Source organism: Mastigoproctus giganteus, chromosome 13, assembly GCF_048544385.1.
Source record: "Mastigoproctus giganteus isolate SK-2022 chromosome 13, ASM4854438v1, whole genome shotgun sequence".
NCBI lineage: Eukaryota > Metazoa > Arthropoda > Arachnida > Uropygi > Thelyphonidae > Mastigoproctus > Mastigoproctus giganteus.
The window spans coordinates 19,991,993-20,017,130 of NC_143587.1; the positions used below are offsets into that span (position 1 = coordinate 19,991,993).

At 36.6% G+C, this 25,138-nt stretch overlaps 1 protein-coding gene across 2 annotated transcripts in view; it reads right to left on the reverse strand.

Moving 5' to 3' along the window:
• Phb1 (prohibitin 1) overlaps window positions 1-25,138 on the reverse strand; it is a 53,543-nt gene that overhangs the window by 15,248 nt on the left and 13,157 nt on the right. For both annotated transcript variants that reach the window (XM_090388046.1, XM_090388045.1), the window contains exons 2-4: window positions 9,742-9,863; window positions 515-676; window positions 230-372 (exon numbers count right to left, since the gene is read on the reverse strand). In XM_090388046.1, coding sequence (XP_090244172.1) covers window positions 230-372; window positions 515-676; window positions 9,742-9,829 — 393 coding nt within the window. In that variant the 5' untranslated portion in view covers window positions 9,830-9,863. The remainder of the gene's footprint in view (window positions 1-229; window positions 373-514; window positions 677-9,741; window positions 9,864-25,138) is intronic.

Genomic DNA, 25,138 nt, shown 5'->3' on the forward strand with positions numbered 1-25,138 from the left:
TTATGGGTACAAAGGATCTTTTAAAAAACAGAACTTCTTGCATTGTGAAATTAGAATTGAGTGGAAATTTTAAGTGATAAGGTCTAATTTCATTCTCGGCTATAGAAGATTCAAGAATATAACCAAAAGAGAGGAAATAATTTATTCAATACAGTAATAATTTATTGCATCTCATATACATGCATTCTGTCGTTCTCTTTCTCATTTTCTGCATGATTTATAAACTTACCACAACTGCTTTTAGAACTTCATTTGTAATTGATGGCAGAACTCTTTCATCATAATCAATACCTAATGTGGTATACATCTTTGGAAGCCGATCAGGAACTGGTCTGAACAGTATTCGAAGTGTTATGTTCACATTTTGCAAATCTGTAAAGTTAAAATGAATATATTTATTACATTGTTAGAGAGAAAAAAAAAAATAATAATAAAAAAAATAATTAATTATTATTAATAATAATAGCAGCTTTCATTTTAAGATCTGAAATAAAAGCGAATGGAAATGATTTACCTTTACTTCCTGTTATAACTGGAATATTTCTAGGCCGTGATCTAATATCATAAATAATTGGTTTTTGAACCCATGGAATAAGAAAATGAGTTCCTTCTCCAATAACATTAGGTTTTACTCCAAATAAACGATCAAATATGACTGCTCGATGTCCACCATCAACTGTATAGAAAAAATTATTTAGTATAACTGAGTATTTTACTGGTCACTTCTCTTTTATATTTGAATAAAAAAGAAAAATAAATTAATGCTTTAAAAGTAAATAAACAAGTTAAGAATCTTTGTAAATAATGAATTAGCAATTACACATTTTATATATATATATATATATATATATATATATATATATATATATAAAATTAAAAATTAAATACACAAATATTTATAAATATTAATATCAATATATAAGAATATATATTTCTGAACCTTTTATTTATACTGTATAATGATTTCTAAAAATTTTTCTATACATACAAAGCACAAAAAAATCAGGGCATCAGGTACCATGATGCCTGAAATATAGTGACACCTAGAATTTCCTATAGTAATGCTGTTGAGGTTTTCTGTCTTATCAAATAATGTTATACACTTAACATTAAAGATAATAAGCCACTGAGTGCATTCTGTTACAGAAAAAATCTTATTGATTGAAGAAGATAGAGGGTGAAGAAAAATAACAATTCTGTAACCATAAGATTCACTTTCTGTTATGATAATATAAAAATGAACCAGTTATCTGAAGAGGTTTTCCACTTTTGTCACTGCTTTTCTTGAGTTTTTCTGCTATATAAAATATATTTTTTTCAATTTTAGTTAATGAAAATGGCAAAAAAAAAAAAAAAAAGTAATAATAAAGAAGTAGCTGTATACAATAGTGTAATCCATCAACAAGCAGGGATTACATTCCTGAAAAATTCTGTTGCAGTAGCATACCATCATTACTGTCATTAGCACCCCTACCAGCCTTTGTATCATCTACAAATTTGGACATTAGCCTGATATACCTTTAACAACATCATTGATAAATACAGAAAACATGCAAAACTTGCCCTCATAGAATCCTCATTTTTTGTTTAATTGTTCAAATAGTAGACTCATTTATATTAAAAACTTGTCCCAGTGAAGTTGCACTCTCTACACATGCAAGTCCATCCATATCCAGCCCATTTATTGTTCTAAAGTCATTACATTTTGCTTCCTTTTTACATGGTCAGTAGGTCGACATTTGTAAGCCGAAATAAGTCTCACCCTCACTACTGCTAACACGTGGTGGGAATTATGAATTCGTTAGCATTAGCAATTCATTAAAAATGAAATTGTAAACTGCATACATATGAAAATATAGGGTATAATAAAAACTGACTTCAAAAAATAATGGCCTAAACTCAAAATTGCTTTTGGTAAGGGATTACTGCATTTCAAAACTAAAAAGTGCTATAAATAGTTTATATATTGATAGGTCACTCCAAAGTAGACAATCGGAATGAATTTTCTAAGAAAAATAGAAAAAAAAAAAAAAAAAAAAAACAAGGGGGGTAACTAAAAATTAAAATACCATATTTCCCCATGTATAAGACGCACTCTTTTTCGAAAAATTTGGGGTCTAAAAACTGGGTGCGTCTTATACAGTGGTTTTAGATTTTTTTACTTGCATTTCCTGCTTTTTTGCGCTTGTTGTCTTTTCGCTCATTGTTTCACACTTGTTACCAGTATATTAGGTTACGTTTTTCCACGTTCTGCCCAGAAATGGCTCAGAAAAGATTTTCGTACAGTGCTGAATTCAAGTTAAGAGTGATCCAGTTTGCAAAAGTGAATGGAAATCGTGCTGCTGAACGTAAGTTTGGTCCTCCTCCAACCGAGAAAACAATCTGAGACTGGCCACGGGAAGAAGAAACCCTACTGAAAATGTCACGGCAGAAGAAGGCCATGAGAGGCAATCAGCAAAATGGCCTGGTTTAGAGGGGGAATTGAAGATATGGATTAAAGAGCAAATGGCAATTGGAATTCTTGTGTCCACAAAGATTGTTCAGCATGAGGCAAGAAGAATTGCTGATGAAAAAGAAGTTACTGATTTCAAAGGAGGGCACAATTGGTGCTTCAAGGTCATGAAACAGAATGGACTAAGCATGCATACACGCACCAGACTTGCCTAAAAGATGCCTGCTATGAGCAGAAGGTCCTTGAATTTCATCGTTTTATCATTCAATGTCAGAAGACACATCAGTTTGAGTTGGGACAGACTGCAAATATGAACGAAGTCCCCCTTCAATTTGATGTCCAAGTAACAGAACTGTTGATAAGAGGGGGTGAAAACTGTAACTGTGAAGACAAGTGGACATGAAAAGAGCCATTATACAGTTGTTCTAGCTTGTTGTGCTGATGGAACCAAGCTGCCTCCTATGCTGATTTTCAAACGCAAAACAATGCCAAAAGAAGACATTCCTCGAGGAGTGATTGTTCACATTCATGACAAGGGTTGGATGGATCAGGATGGGATGAAGATCTGGTTTGAGAAAGTTTGGAGCAGGAGACCAGGTGGGCTCCTACGCAAACCTGCCCTATTGGTGCTTGATCAGTTCAGGGCACACGTAACAAAAAACACAAAGAAGACTGCTGCAGAGCAAAAAACAAAACTTGCTGTCATACTTGGAGGCTTGACATCCACTTGATGTCAGCATTAACAAACCCTTCAAAGCTGCCATAAGAGACAAATGGAACCAATGGATGAAGTCTTCTGGGGACAATTTGACACCAGCAGGAAGAGTGAAGAAACCAACTAGAGGAGGAGTTTGTACCTGGGTGAAAAGATTCTGGGACAATATCAAGATTGAGATCGTTGTCAAGTCATTTAAGAAGTGTGGCATTTCAAATGTCATAGATGGAACTGAGGACGAGGCAATATATGAAGACAGTGATTTGTCATCAGACACAGATGAGGACAAGCTAATGGATGGGAGTTTTGACAGTGATGAGGAGTTGTATGAATTTTATGATGAATAAAACTTGAGTTGAATAACTTTATGTAATATATTTTTTCAAATTTCGGGCCCCAAAATTAAGGTGTGTCTTATACATGGGGAAATATGGTAACTATCTGTTAAAAGTTTAAAATGTTTTGTGTGTGTGTATGTATATTTATTAGAATATATATATATGATAATTTTAAAGGAAACTACTAAATAGTAACTACAGAAGAGTCTCAGGCAAGACCAATGCCTTCGAGAATCATTCTAACGTTCTGTCTCGAATGCAGAGTTTATGTTGGAAGGCAGGCAGGCAGAAATAAACATTTTAGCTAGAAAACCAAATGGCTAAAATGGCTAAGTATATATAATCTTGAGTGAAAATCAAGTACAACTGCCCTAAGGAGAAAAGTTAATAAAAATTATTAAAGTTCTGATATACAAATTATAGGCAAAATATACCACCAATTATAAAGAGAGTGCAGTGAATGGCACATTATCAGTATAATGTGCCATTCAATATATTTAAACCATAATTAGCAAAGATATCTTCTATTGGTTATGGCTAAGTCAGTAGACACCACTACTACATTGCTGAACAAAATTAAACATGTTTTTCATGAATATTTTATTGCAAACCGTACTGACGAAGGCAAATATTTGATATAACAGGCATCCTGGCATGCAAATTCTGAGTATCCAACAGATATGAATCTACAACTTTACAGAGCTCAATCTACAACTCCAATCAGCTTTGCAGAGCTGCACATTATGCAAATTATTCACGCTTATAAAAATATGGAAGTAATTGTCATTTACACATGACCCAGAAACAAAGGTTGTCCCTCTCAACGGAAGACTATTTTTCTCCAAGTCCAAAAAATGAAAAACAATCTTGATCAAATGTGAAGATCGTGCTTAATGTATTTTCTAACTCACCGGGCACTGCTCATTAAGAATTTGTGCCTTATGATCAAATAGTGAACCACAAATAATATTCAGTCTACGGCGATTACACAATGCTGGTTGGAAAACGGCCTGTAAAGTGGGCTTCTGGGCAATTGATGACATCATGGCAATGCCCTTGCACAGAGCTTTTCATTCAAGAATTTCTTGTGAAGCATTCCATCACTGTCCCCAACCTGCCATATTCACTAAATTTAGTTCCTTGATTTTTTTCCCTTGAAACAAGGGGTGGCTTGTTGGTAGGCACTGTATTTGTAAACATAAATATACAGTCAACGGAGTTAATATGAAATTTTGTGAAGAACAATGCAACGCAAAGAATATTTTTATTAACAAGATCTGCATATAGTATACTCATTCTCTATTTCCAATAATCAAAAATAAAAAAATAAAAAATATTAATAATAAATAAATAAAAATAATAAAAAAATAATTGCTTTACTTAATACAAGTATTAAATAGAGCCCGGGCCATCCAGGCCCAACCATAGCCTAAGGCCAGTGGTTCGAGGAAGAAAAAATATTTCCAATAATCATTTCAATAATAAACATATAAAAACACGAAATCATTTTCAACTTTGAAGTTTAACTGTAAGCAGAACTGTATGCTAGACAGTTCCACATTTTGCTCCCAGTGGTTGAGTCAATGCATGGTGGGTGGGTTGCTAATATGCATTTTTACATTTCTTATAACCAAGGCAATTTAATGTAACTTTAAGAAGCAGCACCACCATACATCAGTCATGAGCTGCCATTGCTTGAAATGATCTACAGATTTGCAACAACTGAGGAAATTATTCAGAATGTAGCAGAGAGAAAAATGGTACTGGATCTTTACTATTGCGTTGGAAATATATGAGGTGTGGCAAAAAAGTTTCTGGACTGGTGCGCTGTTCAATGAATTTGATCTTCTAATAGATTGTGGTATGGAGTTCCAAGTAACAACCAGTTACTTGGTTGTAGTAGTAGTAAAGGCATGAGATGCAAGAAAGCAAGCTTATGTAGCATCAGCCAAAAAAAAAAAAAAACACACACACACACACACACATCCATTCCCTCCTTGAATTTATTTAGACATTTAAACTATCAACTTCCATAACAGACGGAAGTTTGTCCCAGCAATCAATTACCCACTGGCTAAAGGCAAATTTCTGCACATCTATTCTACAATTGTCTTTCCTTAATTTGAATTTATGCCCCCTCAGGTTCGTAATCTGAGCAAGAGGGAGAACCCATCAGAATTGAGTCTGCTCAACCGCCATTCAAGACTTTTATATACCTCAATCAGATCACCTCGCAGGTGCCTAGTCTCTTCACACGCTGCAATTTGCAGAACTTAAGCCTTTCCAAGTAACATTCCTTTGTTCCCAGTAACAACGAGTTTTGTTAGTAATGTTAACATTCTGTATCATGATCTTGCAATGGAGAAACAAACGAATATCAAATGTTGCTTTAAACAGGAAAAATCTGCAACAGAAATGCATGAATATTAAAAAATATTTATGGTGATTAAACTAAGTTGTACCAGCATGTTTGAGTGATATAAGCAATTCAAAGACAGATGTGAGAATGTTTGTGATGACTCAAGAAATGGGTGCCCATCAGCCTCTCAAAATGAAAACAGAGTTACAAAAATTTGGGTAATTGTGGCAAGAGACTGTCATTTGATTCTTAGAATCATGGCTAATGAGTTGGATATGAATAAGAATATTCATCAAATTCTGCAAGAAGAAAGGAAAGTCTGCAAAACTTGTGCCACACAGCCTCATAGATTAGAAAAAGCAACAAAGAATGTAAAGACTTCATCCAGACTTGTAAAGAAAATGTTCCTTCACCGTACTGTTAATGAAGACGAACATTGGGTGTTTCAGTACGACCCAGAGACAACGCATCTAAGTATGCATTGACTTCAAAATCATCACCAAGGTCCAAAAGGTTTTGCTAACAGAAGTTCAGGATCAAGACAATGCTGATCACATTTTTTGACAAACAGGGTGTGATTCACAAGGAATATATACCTGAAGGGGAAAGAGTCATTTTATGTACAGGTGCTTCAAACACTACTGAAGCACATTTCCTGTGCAAGGCCACAACTTCAAGAGAAAGGCAGCTGGTTCTTGTTGCATGACAATGGCCCCACCCATTCAACACTTGTTTTGAAGACATTTCTGATGAAACATGGCACTGTACAGATCAACCATCTACCCTACTCTCCCGATTTAGCAACAGTAGACTTCTTCCTCTTGCAATGGAGAAACAAACAAATATCAAATTTTGCTTTAAACTGGAAAAATCTGCAACAGAAATGCATGAATATTAAAAAATGTTTATAGTGATGAAACTTTAAGTTGTTCCATTCCATTGTTCTCAGGTTCCCACCTTTAAAGAAAAGAGATTTCTGGAATGTTGAGGATATAAAGAAAAATATAAATAAAATAAAAATATATAAAGAAAAATATAAATAAAAAATATAACTGAACTGAACATAATCTCTTCGGACTACTTTGCTGACTCTTTTAAGAATCTTTTATAATGATGTAATAAGTGTATTCAATTAATTGGTGATTACTAAGAATAACAAAAATAAAACCATTGTTAAGCTCTTTCACTTGTTCTTTTTGTTGCACCACTCCAGTAACTTTACTGCTACATCTTGTACAATAATCCAAAATCTAATGTGCTTCGAGAAGTTGCAGAAGCACCAGAACTGGTGTACAACAGTACGGTGTCAAGGAGGCTACTTTGAAGATCTATTCGAATATGTAAAAGAAACATGTCATATTAGCTCAGGCACTAAACGTTTTGTTCATACCTCATATAATTTAGTTTAGAAATGGAGGAATTACCTCTGTGATGTCTTGTAGAACACTTAAGTGCTGATACTCTCTGTTGTTGAATAACTATACAAATAGATTACATGTATTCTACACCCTCGTAGACAATCAATGATCCAATGCACCACAGAATTTTTTTTTTTTTTTTTTTAATATTAGTTTTTAAAGTATTAAAAGTATGGATGTATTGTATTCTCTCGCTCAAAGATTAGGGTTGGTGATTCAATGTATTTTGGGGTCGAACTTGGGGTCTGTGGGCCTCTGATTTCGTGGTGCATTGGATCATTGATTTTTGTCTATGAGGGTGGGGAATACATGTAATCTATTTGTATAGTTATTCAGCAATGGAGACTATCAGTACTGAAGTGTTCTACAAGACATCACAGAGGCAATTCCTTCATTTCTAAACTAATTTATTTATAATGAAGAACGTATTGAGCCTTTGCAGCTCTGCTAAATACCTCATATAAATAAAATTTGCATTTACCATAAACTAATTTTGCAAGTGATGGATAAAAGAACTTTCCAAGTATACAGTATATGATTTTGCAATTTATAGCTGTTTGGCTTCCAAAGAGGAAACATCTATCCAGCTCTCTAATGGAGAAGGGAAGTGGTCTATTAAAACCATTCCATGTTAATGATGAATTATTCACTTTTCTGATTTTAGTCAAGGCCACATATTGGATATACAGCCACTCCCCGACTCGCATAAGGGTTGCGTTCTGCTGCAGAACTCTACATAAGTTGAAATTTCCCTAAATGCTCATGCAGCACTCACAAACTTGATTGAAGAAAAAAATAAACGTCTGACGAACATGTAAATAGAATTATTTATTCAATTTTTTTATCTCATGTGCAGGAAAAATTATAAAAATTTCAAAATTATAAAATTACAAAAAGAGAGAGGAGACAAGCATAACGTCAGTATCGTTGCCAGAATTAACACTCCAGTTGATAAGAAAGCTGCTGCGGAAGTTGAGGGCTGTGGAGATTTAGAAGGCATTTTTTCCAACACATCACAAAATTTCTCTGCAGCTGCACAATCAGCACTGGCTTTAATGTTTTGGAAACCAGTGCGATGCTTGAACCTATTAAACCACCCGTTGCTTGCCATGAACCTGGCTTGGAGTTTGCAGTACTTATCCTTAATATCTTCTTAAATACTTCTTGCTTTTGTTTGAATGGCCATTGGACTCAGAGGCACTTGCTTCTGAATCTGATTTTCCATACATATTATAAATAGCTTTTCCATCTTCGACATAGCACCTGAAAGCTGTTTTGTGATCACTGTTGATCTTAAATGCCTTGATTCTTTAGCATATTCTTTTATATGTGCACTGTCCCTTAAAATAGTATTCCGTGATGAAGCAGCAAGACCTAATTTCATGCAGTAGATGAAAAACTTTATCCTGCTTCATAATTCTTAATTAATCATCTTCATTTCTAAATCAATTTTTTTCCGTTTCCTAGCACTTGCACTTTCCACTGGTCCCTTTCCCCTTCACCATTGTAATAAGTAAATAGGAATGAAGAGAAGATTCTGAAAATTTATTTATGTTTTTATATGATTGAAGATTTCAGTGAAGGGGAACTCATTTCACCATAATACCATAATGTAAAAACCCCCACAGAATTCCAGTTATTGGTATTATCGCAAATGCAATAAGATCGAGTTTACTACCTGTTTATAACAGATTGCACTAACAGAAAAGCCCAATAAACCGGAAAGTGCAAATTGTTTTTATTATTTATGATAGTAACCTCCAGAAATGTTTTAGAAAAATATCACAAAGGCATTCAAAATTGAGTCTTATAACAGAACATATAACGATGAACGTGTACTGCAATTTCCATTATAAAAATGATCTTTTAGAGAGTTAAACAGCTTAGTTATATAGCGAAAATTTCAACTTCCAAGGTCTTGGAATGAATTACTCGCCTGAGAAAAAAACAATGTGTTATTGGGTTCACATTAAGATATTTTCACGATATCTCCATTATTCCTACCTGTTTGTTGCCAAATTAACCGGAAAGTGCAAACAACTTGCACTTTCCAGTTTATTGGACTTTTCTATTGGTGCAATATATTATAAATGATTAGTAAACTCGATCTTACTGAATTCGCGATAATACCGATAACTTGAATCCTGTGGGTTTTTACATTATGGTATTATGGTGAAATGAGTTCCCCTTCACTGAAATCTTCAATCACATAAAAAATATCAATCATATCATATGCAAAATACGTTTCCACAATTTTTTTAAGTTTACACTGGCTGGCAAAAACTTGCATTAAGTCGAATTTCCATAAGTCGAGTATTACGTAAGCTGGGGAGTGGCTGTATTCTATCCAGTCTTCGCAACTTTTTCAAGGTGTTGTGAAGGTTGGATAGGATAAAGTTGTTCTAATTCCCAACACAACAGTTAAAAAACAAATAGGACATACACACAAAGAAACTTACCATTATAGAGTGCTGTATTGACCACACCACCTGCCAATGCTAAACCAAGACCAATTTTTCCAAGTGTGCTAAACAGCTGTGTAGCCATCTTTTCTTTTATGTTACTTAGAAACTAGCAAATACTGAAAATGTACAAATTAAAGAAAATTAATGCCATCTAACTATAATTAAATAAATTAATTAATATCAATTTAATTTACTATAAAATGTATTACTCAGCTCTCTAAAAAAAATTAATAAGAGTACATCACACAAAATATATGAAACTTATCGACCACTAGCTATTTCAGAGGGGATAATTAGCATTAGTATTTTTTTTTTTTTTTTTTTTTATGAAAACCCCAAACACGAAAGGTATCAAAACCTATAGTACTTTGTACCGTGCATGGGTTAAAGGAGAAGTATGGGGGGAGGGGGGATGCCAGAAACTTTGCTCTAGAGACTAAACATGGGTTTCACCACTTCAAGCCTCCAATAAGCAAAGTGGTGGTCTTTCACCGGTTGATGAAAGTCATTTACCAGGCAGATGATGCAAGAAAGCAAGCTTATATAGCAACAGCCAAAAAAAAAAAAAAAAAAAAACCCTTCCCATTTCACCCATTCATTCACTCCAAATGTTTGTCTAGTTCTGCATGCATTGAACTTTAAGTTGTTGACCTCCACTACAACTGACGTAGGTTTGTTCCAACTATCAACCACACGCTGACTAAAGGCATATTTCCACACATCTATTCTACAAGTCTTTCCTCAATTTGAATTTATCTCCCCTCAGGTGAGTAATCTGAGTAACAGGAAGAATCCCATCAGCATTGAGCTTGCTCAAACCATTCAAGGCCTTATAACACCTCAATCAGATCATCTCGCAGGTGCCTAGTCTCCAGACACTGCAATTTGCAAAACTTAACCCTTTGTTCCACTAACCAATCTCATTGCCCTTCTCTCTACTCATTAGAGCAGCTCTACATCCTTCCTAAAATAAGGCCTCCAGACCTGTATGCAGTCCTCAAGGTGTGTCCTGACCACTGCCTTATACAAGGAAACAATCACCTCCTTTTATCCCTGCTAGCAAAATTCCTGTATATTACTGACAAGACACCATGAGCTATTAATTAAAATAAAAATAAAATTTTAATTAGTAGCTCATGGTTAACTTTGATTTTAATTAAAATTAAAATGCTAAAGCTTCCCTTTGCAAGAGAAATGGATTACAAATAAAAATATAATAATAAATCCTATTTATTATTATTATAAAGAGTAAGAGTAACAAGTAATCCTATACTGTTCCAATTTAATGAATCACTTTCACATTTTTAGCTAAAGCCTCATTTTGGAAAGGATGTAGAATTGCTAGAATGAGTACACAGAAGGGCAACAAGACTGGTGAGGGGAACAATGGGAATGCACTTAAGAAGAAAGGCTAAAGTTCTGCAAATTGCATTGTCTGGAGACTAGGCACCTGCAAGGTGATCTGATTAAGGTGTATAGGGCCTTGAATGGATTGAGCAGGCTCAATGCTGATGGGATTCTTCCTCTTGCTCAGATTATAAACCTGAGGGGGAGGGATAAACTGAAATTGAGGAAAGACAGTTGTTGAATAGATGTGCAGAAATTTGCCTTTAGGCAGCAAGTAGTTGATTGCTGGAACAAACTTCCATCTGTTGTTATAGAAGTTGATAGCTTAAAAGTGGACAAACTTATGGAGCGAATGGAAAGATTTTTTTTTTTGGCTGATGCTGTATAAGCCTACTTTCTTGCATCATATGCTGCTACTAATGCTAATGCTAAAAAGACAAACAGAGGGTGTATCTCATTCTGTAACTTAAAAAAGATTTTTAATTCTTTTCAATTCTCAATATAACATTTAAAAAAACAAAAAAAAAAAAAAAAAATGGAAAAGCAGGACACAACTTACCATTAACCTCCTCAGAGGTAAATCTGAGTTTGCCACATATGGATGAATGAATTTTTTTCATAGAATTTTAAAATTTTGCAAAAATGAAATATTTGTATATATGTGATTTAAAATGTTAATATGTTCTTATTTTTACTTTACAGCCAAACAAATCAAAATCAGACTGAATTTAAAAAAAAAAAAAACAAAAAAAAAAAAAACCCAGATTGTAAATAAATTCCATTTTCCTTTTTTGATGCAAAAATATCTTCCACATCAATTTATAGAATTCGATTATTTTTTTTTTTTTTTTGTTAGTTGTTGGTGCATGACTTCTGTGGCCATAATGCACCTCCCAAAGTTTTTGCATTTTACTCTGATCCAAGCCTGAGGTGGAATTCGAACCCGCGACCTTTGGGTTGTCAGGCAGGCACTTTACTCACCTGGCTAGTCCGGTCAGCAACTCGATTAGTATTATTATTAATTGATACACAGTTTACACTTAGTATTAACAGTGGCAGACGATGCAAGAAGGCATTTTTCTTTTGTTCAAAACAGGATAAAAATCATTGACAAACATCCACTTGGTCTTTTAATTTTTCCTACAAGTGTTCTGAGGACATCTTGCACATAACTTTCTGTACCCAAGCTGATTATTTTATAAGACAATCGCAACAAACAAGTTCATCTGCTCTTTTGTTTAAGTGCTTCATCAGTTGATGTTACCAGTTATCTGCCTTGACTCCGATATTGAGAGTACCTTTACCAACTTCACTAACTTTGCCTAAAACCCCCACTGACAAATGGTGCCAACATCATAGTTTTATCCTTCTACATGGCTAATAATTATAATGAATTTCTACAGGTCTAACGTTTTCAGCAGTCAGAAATTTGATAATAGCACTGTTCAAACCAAGTTCAAAGATGCTCCCACTTAAATGCAAGGTTATGCATTTGGGGAAAAGAAATCGTAGAGTAGCGTATAAGCTAGGGAGAGAGGATCTAAAAGTGGTTCATTATGAAAAAGACTTAAGTGGTACAATTCCATCTGACATGAAACTTTCCATGTAGCATAAAACAAATGGCTAGGTAGGCATATGGCATTCTGTCCAAGATTTGTAGGACCTTAGACAGCAAGGAAAACAATATCATTGTGTCTCTATAAAAGACAATGGTTAGACTGCATCTGGAATATTATATTCAGATCTGGAGACAACACTGAAATAAAAAAATTGTGTGTGTACCCTGTACTCACAAAAGATGTTTTATGTGTAAACACCTTTGACGACACCTACTAAATTTCAAACAGATTGAACCGAAATCATGAACAATGTAATTTATGCACGCCCGCTACTTACTCTACCAAATCAGTGTTAGTGATAAATAGGATATACATGCCCACTGCTTACTCTACTGAATCAACGTTTGGAAGAGATTAGGCCAATAGTCTAATTACCCATTTGATTGTAGCTATTTGTTGAATAGTACGATTGCAACAATACAAGTATTTGTATTGCTACAATCATACTATCATGTTACTCTGTCATACTTTGTCACAAATTACACATGCAGTGCTAACGAGATCTGCAAGAAACAACAGTATCCACGCATAATACGCTATCGAAACTATGACTTGGTTCAGCATCTCAACGAGTACAAGCGTGAGATGGTACTGCTGCACACTCCATTTTGCAATGAGGAAACTGAAATATGTCAAGATCTATGATGACAATCAAGAGCTCATACTAGATCGTAAATTGTATGAATAGGACTTGGACATTTGTAAAATGATTGAAATATATAAGATGATGTGTCGAGACAACATCAGTGACCCTGATGAAGCATGCAGTAATGACCTACATAGCCTTATAATGCAACTGCGAGAAGACCCCCCCCCTTGAAACTTTTACAATCACCCAAATAGTGAGATGAATGAGGATCTAAAGCTTGCTACGCTCAACCGACTCAGCGCAATTGCAAAGAAATGCAAAAACTTGATGACCAATGAGGACTTCTGCAACTTAATGAGAATGGCCAAGGACAAGCAAATGATTCTACCCATGCATGAAATTTGAGTCTTATCTCCCAATCGCGAACCGATTCAAATACTCTGGTTGCGGAAAAACATTTATGATTCGCCTCTTGATGGAAATATACAACCACTTCGGTAATATAGATGGATACTGTAATGCTTACATTACATCCTCTTCAACTTGTAAAACTAAAACGCATGCAATGTAATCATCTTAGATGTGCTCAGAGCTGTTTTATGAGCACATTCAAGAGATCATGCCCCTCAAGATATACATTTATTTGGTTACAAAAGGTTTCGGCCACGGGTGACAATGGTTAGCCCAAAGCCACCTAAGTAGTATGCTCTGAATCATAAACGTTTTTCTACAACTAGCAGTATGCCAGCTCTGAGCACATTCAAGATCGCTTCCCATGATCCTTTGTGCAATCTCCTCTCCCCACCCATTTTTCTTTATGAAATGGAAATGATGTAAAAAGATGCCAATATTTACAAACAGGGACCCTCCAAGTGGGTCCCTGTTTCTGCAGTATACTGCCACAAATGATCTACTGAACAGGCTATGTATCTTAACCTGTTAAAATTCTCAGTGGGCGTAAGGCAGGTCGATTTTGACATACATATACCTTAAAGATATTTTAAACCCACTTTGTGGCTGCTGAACTTAAATGGGCATTATTATTGACAGATATTTGGAATTCCCTTGAAAGGTATGCAGCTATGGCATGGTCAGAATAATTTTTTATATGAAATATATGGTGGGGAATAGAAATCCCATCATATATCTACAAAACATTTTAGGGTGAGTGAGGGGAAGTAAAGACACAAATGGCAAAATATAAGATTAAGTTCAGAAATTTGTTTTGAACTACACAGTATACAGCAATTATAATGAAATGAAAAGAATATAACACGAGTCACCAAAGTTCTCATATAAAATGAAAGCAAGAGGCTTACAAAAAGAATACCAGTTCCAAATACAGAAACTGGTATATTATACTACAATGCAGTGTATTCAGGTTATTATATATTTTGGAGATGTGATGATACATTGATACTGTTAAGAAATTCAGTTAACATCAATCAGCATGGAAACTGCAGGCTAGTAAGAGGAAATTTGTTTGTTGCACATTCTTGGAAAAGAGAGATTATCAAATCATAATATACAGACAACTTATCAGTAACCACACCCACAATCCCATTTTGGAAGTTCAAATCCATGCATCGCTACAAAAAAAAAAAAAAAAAAAAAAAAAATGCATGGTACATTGTTAACTGGACACTATTGTATTACCTAGTGATGTACCGATTAGTAGTAGTAGTAGTAGCATGTGATGCAAGAAACATTTGTATGAGCTTATGCAGCATCAGCCAAAAAAAAAAAAAAAAAAAAATCACATCATTCCCTCCAAATGCCTGTCCAGTTCCTCCTTAAATTTATTCAACCTATCATTAACTTCCACAATTAATCAGTAGATAATTGGTAATCAGCCATATTGGCTCTTTTGTCGATTAATAGGTTCTCATTAAGTTTAATTTTCACTTATATTTCTGCCAATTCATCTCTTCCAAGAGAATCATCAATTAGTTTTGACAATGAATCAGAAACTGTGTAGCAACAGTTTTACTTTCTTCACTGTTACCTTCATTGTCAGTGTCTGGCTGTTGATTTGCCTATTTATTGATACAATAAACACAAAAAATGAAATAGTAATTTTGATAAACACATAGCTTCATTAATAAAAAACACAAAACAATAAGATAATCACCTTATTCCTGTATATCAATGACAAAATCACATGAGAAGTCCTGACAGCCTTCTACACTGCTCAGAGAACTGACTGCACAACTACCACCAAGGTCCTTTTCATTTTCCACTAACCTGAGGATAAAATGAAAAGGACCATTTTTCTAGACCTTGTTGGAGTAGTTGATCTTAATTACTGTCGTTAATTACCCTACCAATCTTCATAATCTGCAAACTTAGACATTAAGCCTAACACAGGCGGGCCTCGATTAACGCGATTAATTCGTCCCGCGAGCGCATCGCGCAAAACGGAAAGGCGTTAATCGAATATAATAACCAATAGGAAAAATTATAATTGGTCCTTGACCTTCTGGAATGTCCATAAAGAATTTTAAAAATACCTTTTAAATAACTTTTTAACTGTATACAATGTAAAAGACAATAAAAATAATTATGGAATTAAATGTTTATTGCATAAAACAGCGGTTCTTAAACTGTGTGCCGCGGAATATTTTAAATTTTCAAGGGAAACAGCGATACTCGACATCTGTCGGACACCGCGCGAACTACTATCTCGAGGTAGTTCACAGTTTCAGCATTTCTTATTAAGTTGTTTGGACCTAACTACTAAACGAAACTGTTAGGTATTTCTTTTGGTCTGGGTGTGCCTTGAAAAAATTACTGAGACATTAAAGGCGCCGTGAACCGAGAAACTTTGGGAACCTCTGACATACAATACACAATGAAGAAATTACTGTTGCGGAAATATTTGAACAGTGTTGACTTTCTCTTTTCATCAATCAATTCCGATATCCAACAACAATCTTCTCTGGGTCTTGGCGAAATAAATATTGCAGAGAACATCAAACCTTTTGTTTGAGGTTCTAAGCGATACGAAACATTTCATCTAATTCTTTTACCGTTATCTCCTTCGCGGTAACATTTTCATCTGGCTCATTTAAAAATTTGAATTTTTAAATGCAAGTCTGCATTGACTTTATTAGCAGGAGACAAACATGCCTTCTTCCGATGGTTGATGGAACACACCGTGGCGGGCAGCAGGCGCAAACATTTGTTTATTGACCGTACGACTCGCGGTAAGCTTAACGCGCGATTCAAATCCTTTTCAACTATCGCATAAAAAAAAAAAAAAAAAAAAGATCACGTTAACTGGAAATTTGCATCGTTTAAAGTGAAAAGTGGTATCATTTTTCAAATAGCGTTAACTGAATATCACGTTATGCGAGGCCAGCTGTATACCTTCATCAATGTCATTAATACAGAAAAGCAATGGACCCAGCACCAAACTCTGTGAGATTCCACTAATAACATTAGTCCACAAAGAGCAGTGTCCACTGATAACAACTGTCTTCTCCCACTCAATCATCCCTTTATCCACAGCACTAACTTGCCCTTAATGCCATAATGCTCCAATACTTTGTCTTTTATGTGCAACAGTATTAAAAGATTTCCTGAAATCCAAGTATATGATACAAAAATTATTTTTTGCAGTATCCAATCAAATTAGTCAGACAAGATCTCTCTTTAACGAACCCATGCTGTGACTGAAGTATAACTGCACTCCTGTCTAGATGGGCCTGCATTACTGCTTTAACCAGTGACTCCATTATTTTCCCTAAAACAGAAGTTAAGCTAATAGGTCTGTAATTACTTATATCATCCTTTGATCCCCTTTACCCAGCACTCCCATTATTTTGAGCCCTTTGATTTGCTACTCTGGTCAAATTAGAGATATTTGTCCCTATCTTTCTATTATCTTTATTCTGCATAAAAACTTATTTATTTGTATATACAGTGGACACTGCTTATTTTGATTACATATAAGGTTCATAAGATTACATATACCATTCAATTAATGCTATCACTTTTATGAAGTCCTAATCAGGGACATACTTATACATAGACAAAATGTTGTTTACTGTAGTCAGCACTTCAGTTTTTATCATCACTCTTTTTTGCCTTATGCAGTTCATGAATGTGCAGTGGAAGTAATTATGTAACATCCTGATTTATTCTTGAATCCTGACATGCAAATATCCAGTTACTGCTGTTGCTTTGTATAATGTGTGGTTGTTGGTATTGTTCCTCTGTTAAAGAAAGCACTGTATCTCTACTCGTACTAATCTGGCTGTTTACAGTAGAGCATTAATCCTATTTTTATTACATACTGTAATGGAGAAGTGCAAAAGAAATAATGTTCTAAACCTCGAAGAAACTCTTATCATATTAGAACACCATTATAAATTACCCAAAATGAGTCAAAGTAATGCAGTTAAAAATTTTGCAACATCTTTTGTGTACAATTTAAAAAAAAATTAAGGTATTATTGAGAGTGCAGTAAAACAAAATCAAAAATTTGAACTGTAAGAGAAATTGCAGTGAAAAAGATGATCAGGTGCAATCAGCATTAAAACTTTGGTTGTCTAATATCGAAGAATCAAGTGCCTGTGTTGATGGTCCTCTGATGTAGCAGAACTTGCTAAGAAATGGAGAAAGATGATTTAGTTGAAACAGAGGGATGGTTCCATCATTGAAAAAAAACAAGAGAACATTATTTACAAATGCATGCATAGTGAACAAAAAGATGCTAATTTCTTGGCAGTTGAAACTTGCGTTGAAGACTAAAACTGTTTCCAAATTTCTGCCATGTAATGTAGTAGTTCCATGTGATGCAAGAAAGCAAGTGTATGAGCTTATGCAGCATCAGCCAAAAAAAAAAAAAAAAAAAAATCACACCATTCCCTCCAAATGCCTGTCCAGTTCCTCCTTAAATTTATTTAACCTATCAACTTCCACAACGACAGATGAAAGTTTGTTCCAGCAATTAACCACCTGCTGGCTAAAGGCAAATTTCCGCACATCTATTCTACATCTGTCTTTTCTTAATTTGAATTTATGCCCCCTTAGGTTTGTGATCTGAACAAGTGGAAGGATCCCATCAGAATTCAGCATGCTCAATCCATTCAAGGCCTCAATCAGATCACCGCACAGGTGCCTAGTCTCCAACCACTGCAATTTGCAGAACTTTAGCCTCTCTTGCTAAGAGGATCCCTTCATTCCCCTCACCAGTCTTGTTGCCCTTCTCTGTACACGCTCAAGCAAATCTACATCCTTCCTAAAATGAGGCCTCCAGACTTGTACGCAGCACTCAAGGCATGGCCTGACCATTGCCTTATACAGAGGGCCAATCACCTCCTTTTCCCTGCCAGCAAAATTCCTATATATCATTGACAAAACCCCATGACCTGCCCTGGCAGCCTGTCTGCATTGCTCAGAAAACTTCATATTTGACTGCACAATTTCTCCCAGGTCTTTTTCATTTTCTACCACCTTAAGTGTAGTACCACACAGTTGGTGGTGCTTCCGTAGCCAGGTGGGAAGGAGCAGCAGTGCGTAGCACACGCTTCTTGATTAGACCGGGGTTCGAGCCTGTCACCACCAAATACGGAGGATGCGGAAAGGTCAGGGAATGACCGCCGCATATTCCCGGAGCAATATGGCCTTAGTTGCTAATGCTCCTTAAAAAAAAAACCACAGTTGGTACGTTTCTCTGGGGTTACTTCTATCCATATGCAGTACTTTGCATTTGTCAAGGTTAAACTTCAGTTGCCACTTCTTAGTCCATCTGCCCAAATTATCTAGATCCTGTTGCAGTAGCACACTGCCATTACTGTCATTAACAACCCTGTCCACCTTTGTATCATGTGGAAACTTCGACACTAAGCCTGATATACCTTCATCAATATCATTGATAAATATGCAAAACAACAGAGGACCCAACACAGAACCCTGTGGGACTCCACTAATAACATTAGTCCACAAAGAGCAGCACCCATTAATTACCACCCTGTCTTCTCCCACTCAACCATCCTTTTATCCATTGTAGCAACTTACCCTTAATACCACTCTGTTCCAATTTGTACAACAGTGTCAAAAGCTTTTCTGAAATCCAAATATATGATATCAAAATTTGGATTTCAGGAAAGCTTTTGACACTGTTGCAGATGAAATTGGACTTGACTATTATGCCTTGCCTAAACACACTTATTTTTTCAAAAATGATAATACAAAAGGCAGCAAAACTTCAAAGGACTGTGTCGCAATCTTATGCTGTGCAAGTTCATCTGGTGACAAAGAAAAGCTTTTGGTAATTTTTTTTTTTTTTTTTTTTTTATGAAAACCCCAAACACAAAAGGTATCAAAACCTATAGTACTTAGTACCGTGCATCGGTTTCACCACTTCAAGCCTCCAATAAGCAAAGTGGTGGTATTTCACCGGTTGATGAAAGTCATCTACCACAAGCAGCATATGTCGCGCACAGTGATGTGACCTTGGTTCCTATGATGGTGGGATCTAATATGACAATGGCAGCCCATATCCTTCTTCTGGCATTGCCACCACGTCCCACTGTTATTGAGTTTGATTGGATTAGCCAATATGACAGGAGTATCCCCCCTTCTGAGTATGGCTCTTGAATTACTGCAATGTGTATGGTTTAATTGGTAAAAGCAAGAACCCAAAGTGCTTTGAACATGTAAATAAATTACCCATTAACTACTGTTCAAACTCCAATGCCTGGATGACAGCCCTGATCATTAATCAGTGGTTAATAAAATGGGATAATAGGTTGGACCACAAAATTATTCTACTTATTGACAAATATGCTGCATACATTGTAAATCCTTTGTTAAAACATATCAAGATTGTTTTCTCACCTGCAAATATATTACATCACTAGGAGAGTCACATGACCTGGGAATCATTTGAACCCTAAAGGCTTACTGTCAAGAAATGCACACGAGACTCTTAGAAAATATGGACATGCAACAAATGAGTTCAAATGATCTGACCAAAAAAATTAATATTCCAGATACACTGCATCTTTTCACCATGTTATGGAATAAGTGTAAGGATATGCTAAGAATTTTCAGCATGGGGATTTTCGAAAGCAGCCAGACATGCTGAAGAAATAAGTAGATATACAACCATCTTTCCAGGAAACCATACAACCATACATTCCAGGAAAATTAATGGAGGCACTGGTTAAAGAAGCACTGCAGGATCATTTAGCATTAGCATTAGTAGAGGCATATGATGCAAGAAAGCAAGCTTATTCAGCATCAGCCAAAAAAAAAAAAAAAACCCACTCCCATTTCACCCCTCCGTTCGCTCGAAATACCTGTCCAGTTGAGCCTTAAATTTGTTTAGGCTATCAACTTCAACAACAAGTGATGGAAGTCGGTTCCACCAACCAACCACCCGCCTGGCCAAAGGCAAATTTCCGCACATCTATCCGACATCCGTCCTTCCTCAATTTGAATTTATGCCCTCTGAGCTGATTATTCTGAGCAAGATGAAGAAACCCATTGGCATTGAGCATGCTCAAACCATTCAAAGCCTCATACACCTCTATCAGATCACCTCGACGGTGCCTAGTCTCCAGACTCTGTAATTTGCAAAACTCAAGCCTTTCTTCGTAAGAGCAACCCTTTGTTCCATTCACTAATCTTGTTGCCCTTCTCTGTACCCGTTCCAGCAGCTCTACATCCTTCTTGAAATGAGGCCTCCAGACCTGTATACAGTACTCAAGATGTGGCCTAACCATTGCCTTATACAAGGGAATAATCACCTGCTTATCCCTGCTAGAAAAATTCCTATATATCATTGACAAGACACCATGAGCTACTCTTGCAGCTCGTCTGCACTGCTCAGAGAACTTCATATCTGCCTGCACAATTACCCCCAGGTCCTTTTCATTCTCCACCACTGTCAGTGTAGTACCGCAGAGTTGATACGTTGCTCTGGGGTTACTGTTTCCCATATGTAGTACTTTACATTTTTCAATGTTAAACTTCATTTGCCACCTCTCAGCCCATCTGTTCAACCTTTCCAGATCCTGTTGCAGCAGCATAGCGTCAGTGGTGTCCTTAACAACCCTGCCAACCTTTGTATCATCTGCAAACTTGGACATTAAACTTGATATCCCATCATCAATATCATTCATAAACACCGAAAACAACAACGGACCCAACACTGAACCCTGAGGAACTCCACTAATAACATTAGTCCACGTTGAGCAGTGTCCATTGATTACCACTCTCTGCCACACAACCATCCCCTTATCCATAGCAGCAATTTGCCTCCAATGCCACACTGCTCCAATTTGTGCAGCAGTCTTCCATGTGCAACAGTATCAAAAGCCTTTCTAAGATCCAAATATATAATATCAAAGTTATTCCCTGCATCCAGTTCTTTTGTGACTACATCATAGTATCCACTCAAATTGGTCAGGCAAGACCTGCCCTTAACAAAACCATGCTGCGTCTGAGCGAGCTATAACTGAATTCTTGTCTAGATGATCCTGCAGTGCTTCTTTAACCAGTACCTCCATTAATTTACCTGGAACAGAAGTTAAACTAACAGGTCTATAATTACTTGTGTCAGCCTTTGATCCTCCTTTGTGAATTGGGGTTACATTTGCACATCTCCAGTCTATGGGTACCTCCCCTGAGTCCAAAGAAGCTCTCATAATTATGGCTAGGGGTTTGCTTACTTCCTTTGCTGCCTTCTTTAATATAACTGGATAGATCCCATCCACCCCAGGTGCCTTTTTTATGTTTATCCTCAACAATCTCTCCTCCACTTTCCTCTCAGTTATTACAAAATCATCCAGCTCACTGCCAATGTTTACTTTACCTACATCATTCTCCTTCCTGAATAACTCCTCATGCGTGAATGTAGATGCAAAATACTCGTTTAGATTGTTAGCCACCTGAGCAGGATCCTGAACTGTTGAACCATCAATATCCAGTGGACCAATCTGATTTATCCCTTTCCTTCTTGAGTTTAAATAGGTAAAGAACTCTTTTCTGTTTTTCTTTGCATCCTTTGCCAAGGATTTTTCGTAGTCTGCCTTTGCCTGCCTAATCTCCTTTGTGACTTGGTTACAGACCAACTTATATCTATCATAGGCTTCCATCTCACCCATTAATTTGTATGTATCCCATGCATTTTTCTTCTCTGCCACATGTCTCATTAGTTCATCTGACAACCATTTAGGCCTAAACCTTGAACAATATCTCTTAGTTGGTATGTAAAGCCTGGTAGCCTCCAAGATTAGTTCCTTGAATTCTTCCCATTTTGAGTTTGCTGTTGGTAACATCATCAGTTGGTCCCACTGTATAGATTTTAAATACTGTCTCAGACCATCATAGTCGCCTTTACGAAAACAAAAACCCTTCCCTTTACCTCTGATGGTAGTTACCTCCTTGAGTAAATCCCACTTCAACGCACTGTGATCACTGCCACCTAGTGGTTCATTTATCTGCAGATTCTTAATACATGAAGAATCACTACTGATAATCAGATCAAGAGTATTGCTCCCTCTTGTTCCCTCACGAACATGCTGATGTAGAAAACAATCATCCAATAAATCCACAAAAGCCTTGCTAGTGTGCGAGTGACCAACCCACAAATTCCAGTCAATATCTGGGAAATTAAAATCCCCCATTATAAGACTCTCTGATTTACTGGCCCACTCTATTTCCCTGTACAACATCTTATTATACTCATCAGAGTCATTAGGCCTATAGCACACTCCTACTCTCAATTTTGATTTCACTATACTTATGTCACACCAAACTGACGCGACACTGCCCTGTCCATCGATGTCGACTGGCTTCACTTCCTTGGACTTTATGTGTTTCTTAACTAATAGCATAACCCCTCCTCCCCTCCTGTCCTGTCTATCCTTTCTATACACATTGTATTCCCCAAATTCCAGTTCCGCATTCCTTATATCTGTATGACACCACGTCTCTGATATCCCAACAATATCTGCCTTTGATGTTTTAAGCAATACCTCAAATTGATCAAATTTATTTACCAAACTCCTAGCATTGGTGTACACGCAGGTATACATGCACCTGTTTCTATTCTTGGCTACCCTAACACAACCCATGTGTTTACTTGTACCGCAATGACTCCCAGCAGTCTCTGAAATATCCTGCATCTTGTTTTTCAGGCTTCTGCTCATTTCAATAGAAGCAGTGCAAGAATTACTTCCACCTCTGCCAGTGGCTACTGTTAATCTATTAGTCCTTGTATCCCCCCCAACTAGCAGTTTTCCGACCCACCTAACTCTGCCTCAACAGCATCAGCAAAAATTCTTGCACCCTTTCTATTTAAGTGTATCCCATCCCTGTAGAAACAATCTCTCCTGTTAACAAATACAGTCCAGGCTGAAAAAAATTCTACCCCTTGATCCTTGCACAATCCCTCCAGGGCCGAATTGATCGTCAAGGCTCTCATCATATACTAACTCCTATCGTGTCTGGGCAGAATTGCAGACACTTTCAAATTCAACCCTAATTCACGGCTTTTTTTCAACAGTGACCTGTACTTGCTAAGTAATTCCGCCGGTCTCCTACTCTTAATATCATTTGTAGACAAGACAATTTAGACAAGACTTCAGTTATAGCTTGGACACAGCATGGTTTTGTTAAGGGGAAGTCTTGCCTGACCAATTTGATTGGATACTATGATGCAGTCACAAAAGAACTGGATGCAGGCAATAGCTTTGATATTATATACTTGGATCTTAGAAAGGCTTTTGATACTGTTGCACATGGAAGACTGCTACACAAATTGGAGCAGTGTGACATTGGAGGCAAATTGCTGCTATGGATAAAGGGGTGGTTGAGGGGGAGAAGACAGAGAGTGGTAATCAATGGTTTGGTTTGGTTTTTTTTTTTAGGAGCATCAGCAACTAAGGCCATATTGCTCCGTGAATATGCGGTGGTCATTCCTGACCTTTCCGCATCCTCCGTATTTGGTGGTGACGGGCTCGAACCCCGGTCTAATCAAGAAGCGTGTGCTACGCGGTAATCAATGGACACTGCTCATTGTGGACTAATGTTATTAGTGGAGTCCCTCAGGGCTCAGTGTTGGGTCCATTATTGTTTTCTGTATTTATAAATGATATTGATGATGGTATATCAAACTTAATGTCCAAGTTTGCAGACGATACAAAGGTTGGCAGGGTTGTCAAGGACACTACTGACACTATGCTGCTGCAACAGGATCTGGAAAGGTTGAGCAGATGGGCTGAGAGGTAGGAAATGAAGTTTAACATTGACAAATGTAAAGTACTACACATGGGAAACAGCAACCCCAGAGCAACATATCAACTCTGTGGTACTACACTGACAGTGGTAGAGAATGAAAGGGACTTGGGGGTTGTGCAGGCAGATGTGAAGTTCTCTGAGCAGTGCAGATGGGTTGCAAGAGTAGCTCATGGTGTATTGTCAATGATATATAGGAATTTTTCCAGCAGGGATAAAGAGGTGATTATTCCCTTGTATAAGGCAATGGTCAAGCCAAACCTAGAGTACTGTATACAGGTCTGGAGGCCTCATTTCAAGAACGATGTAAAGCTGCTGGAACGAGTACAGAGAAGGGCAACAAGATTAGTGAATGGAACAAAGGGGTGCTCTTACGAAGAAAGGCTTAAGTTTTGCAAATTACAGTGTCTGGAGACTAGGCACCAGCGAGGTGATCTGATAGAGGTGTATAAAGCCTTGAATGGTTTGAGCATGCTCAGTGCTGATGGGATTCTTCCTCTAGCTCAGAATAATCACCTGAGAGGGCATAAATTCAAATTGAGGAAAGACAGATGTAGGATAGACGTGCGGAAATTTGCCTTTA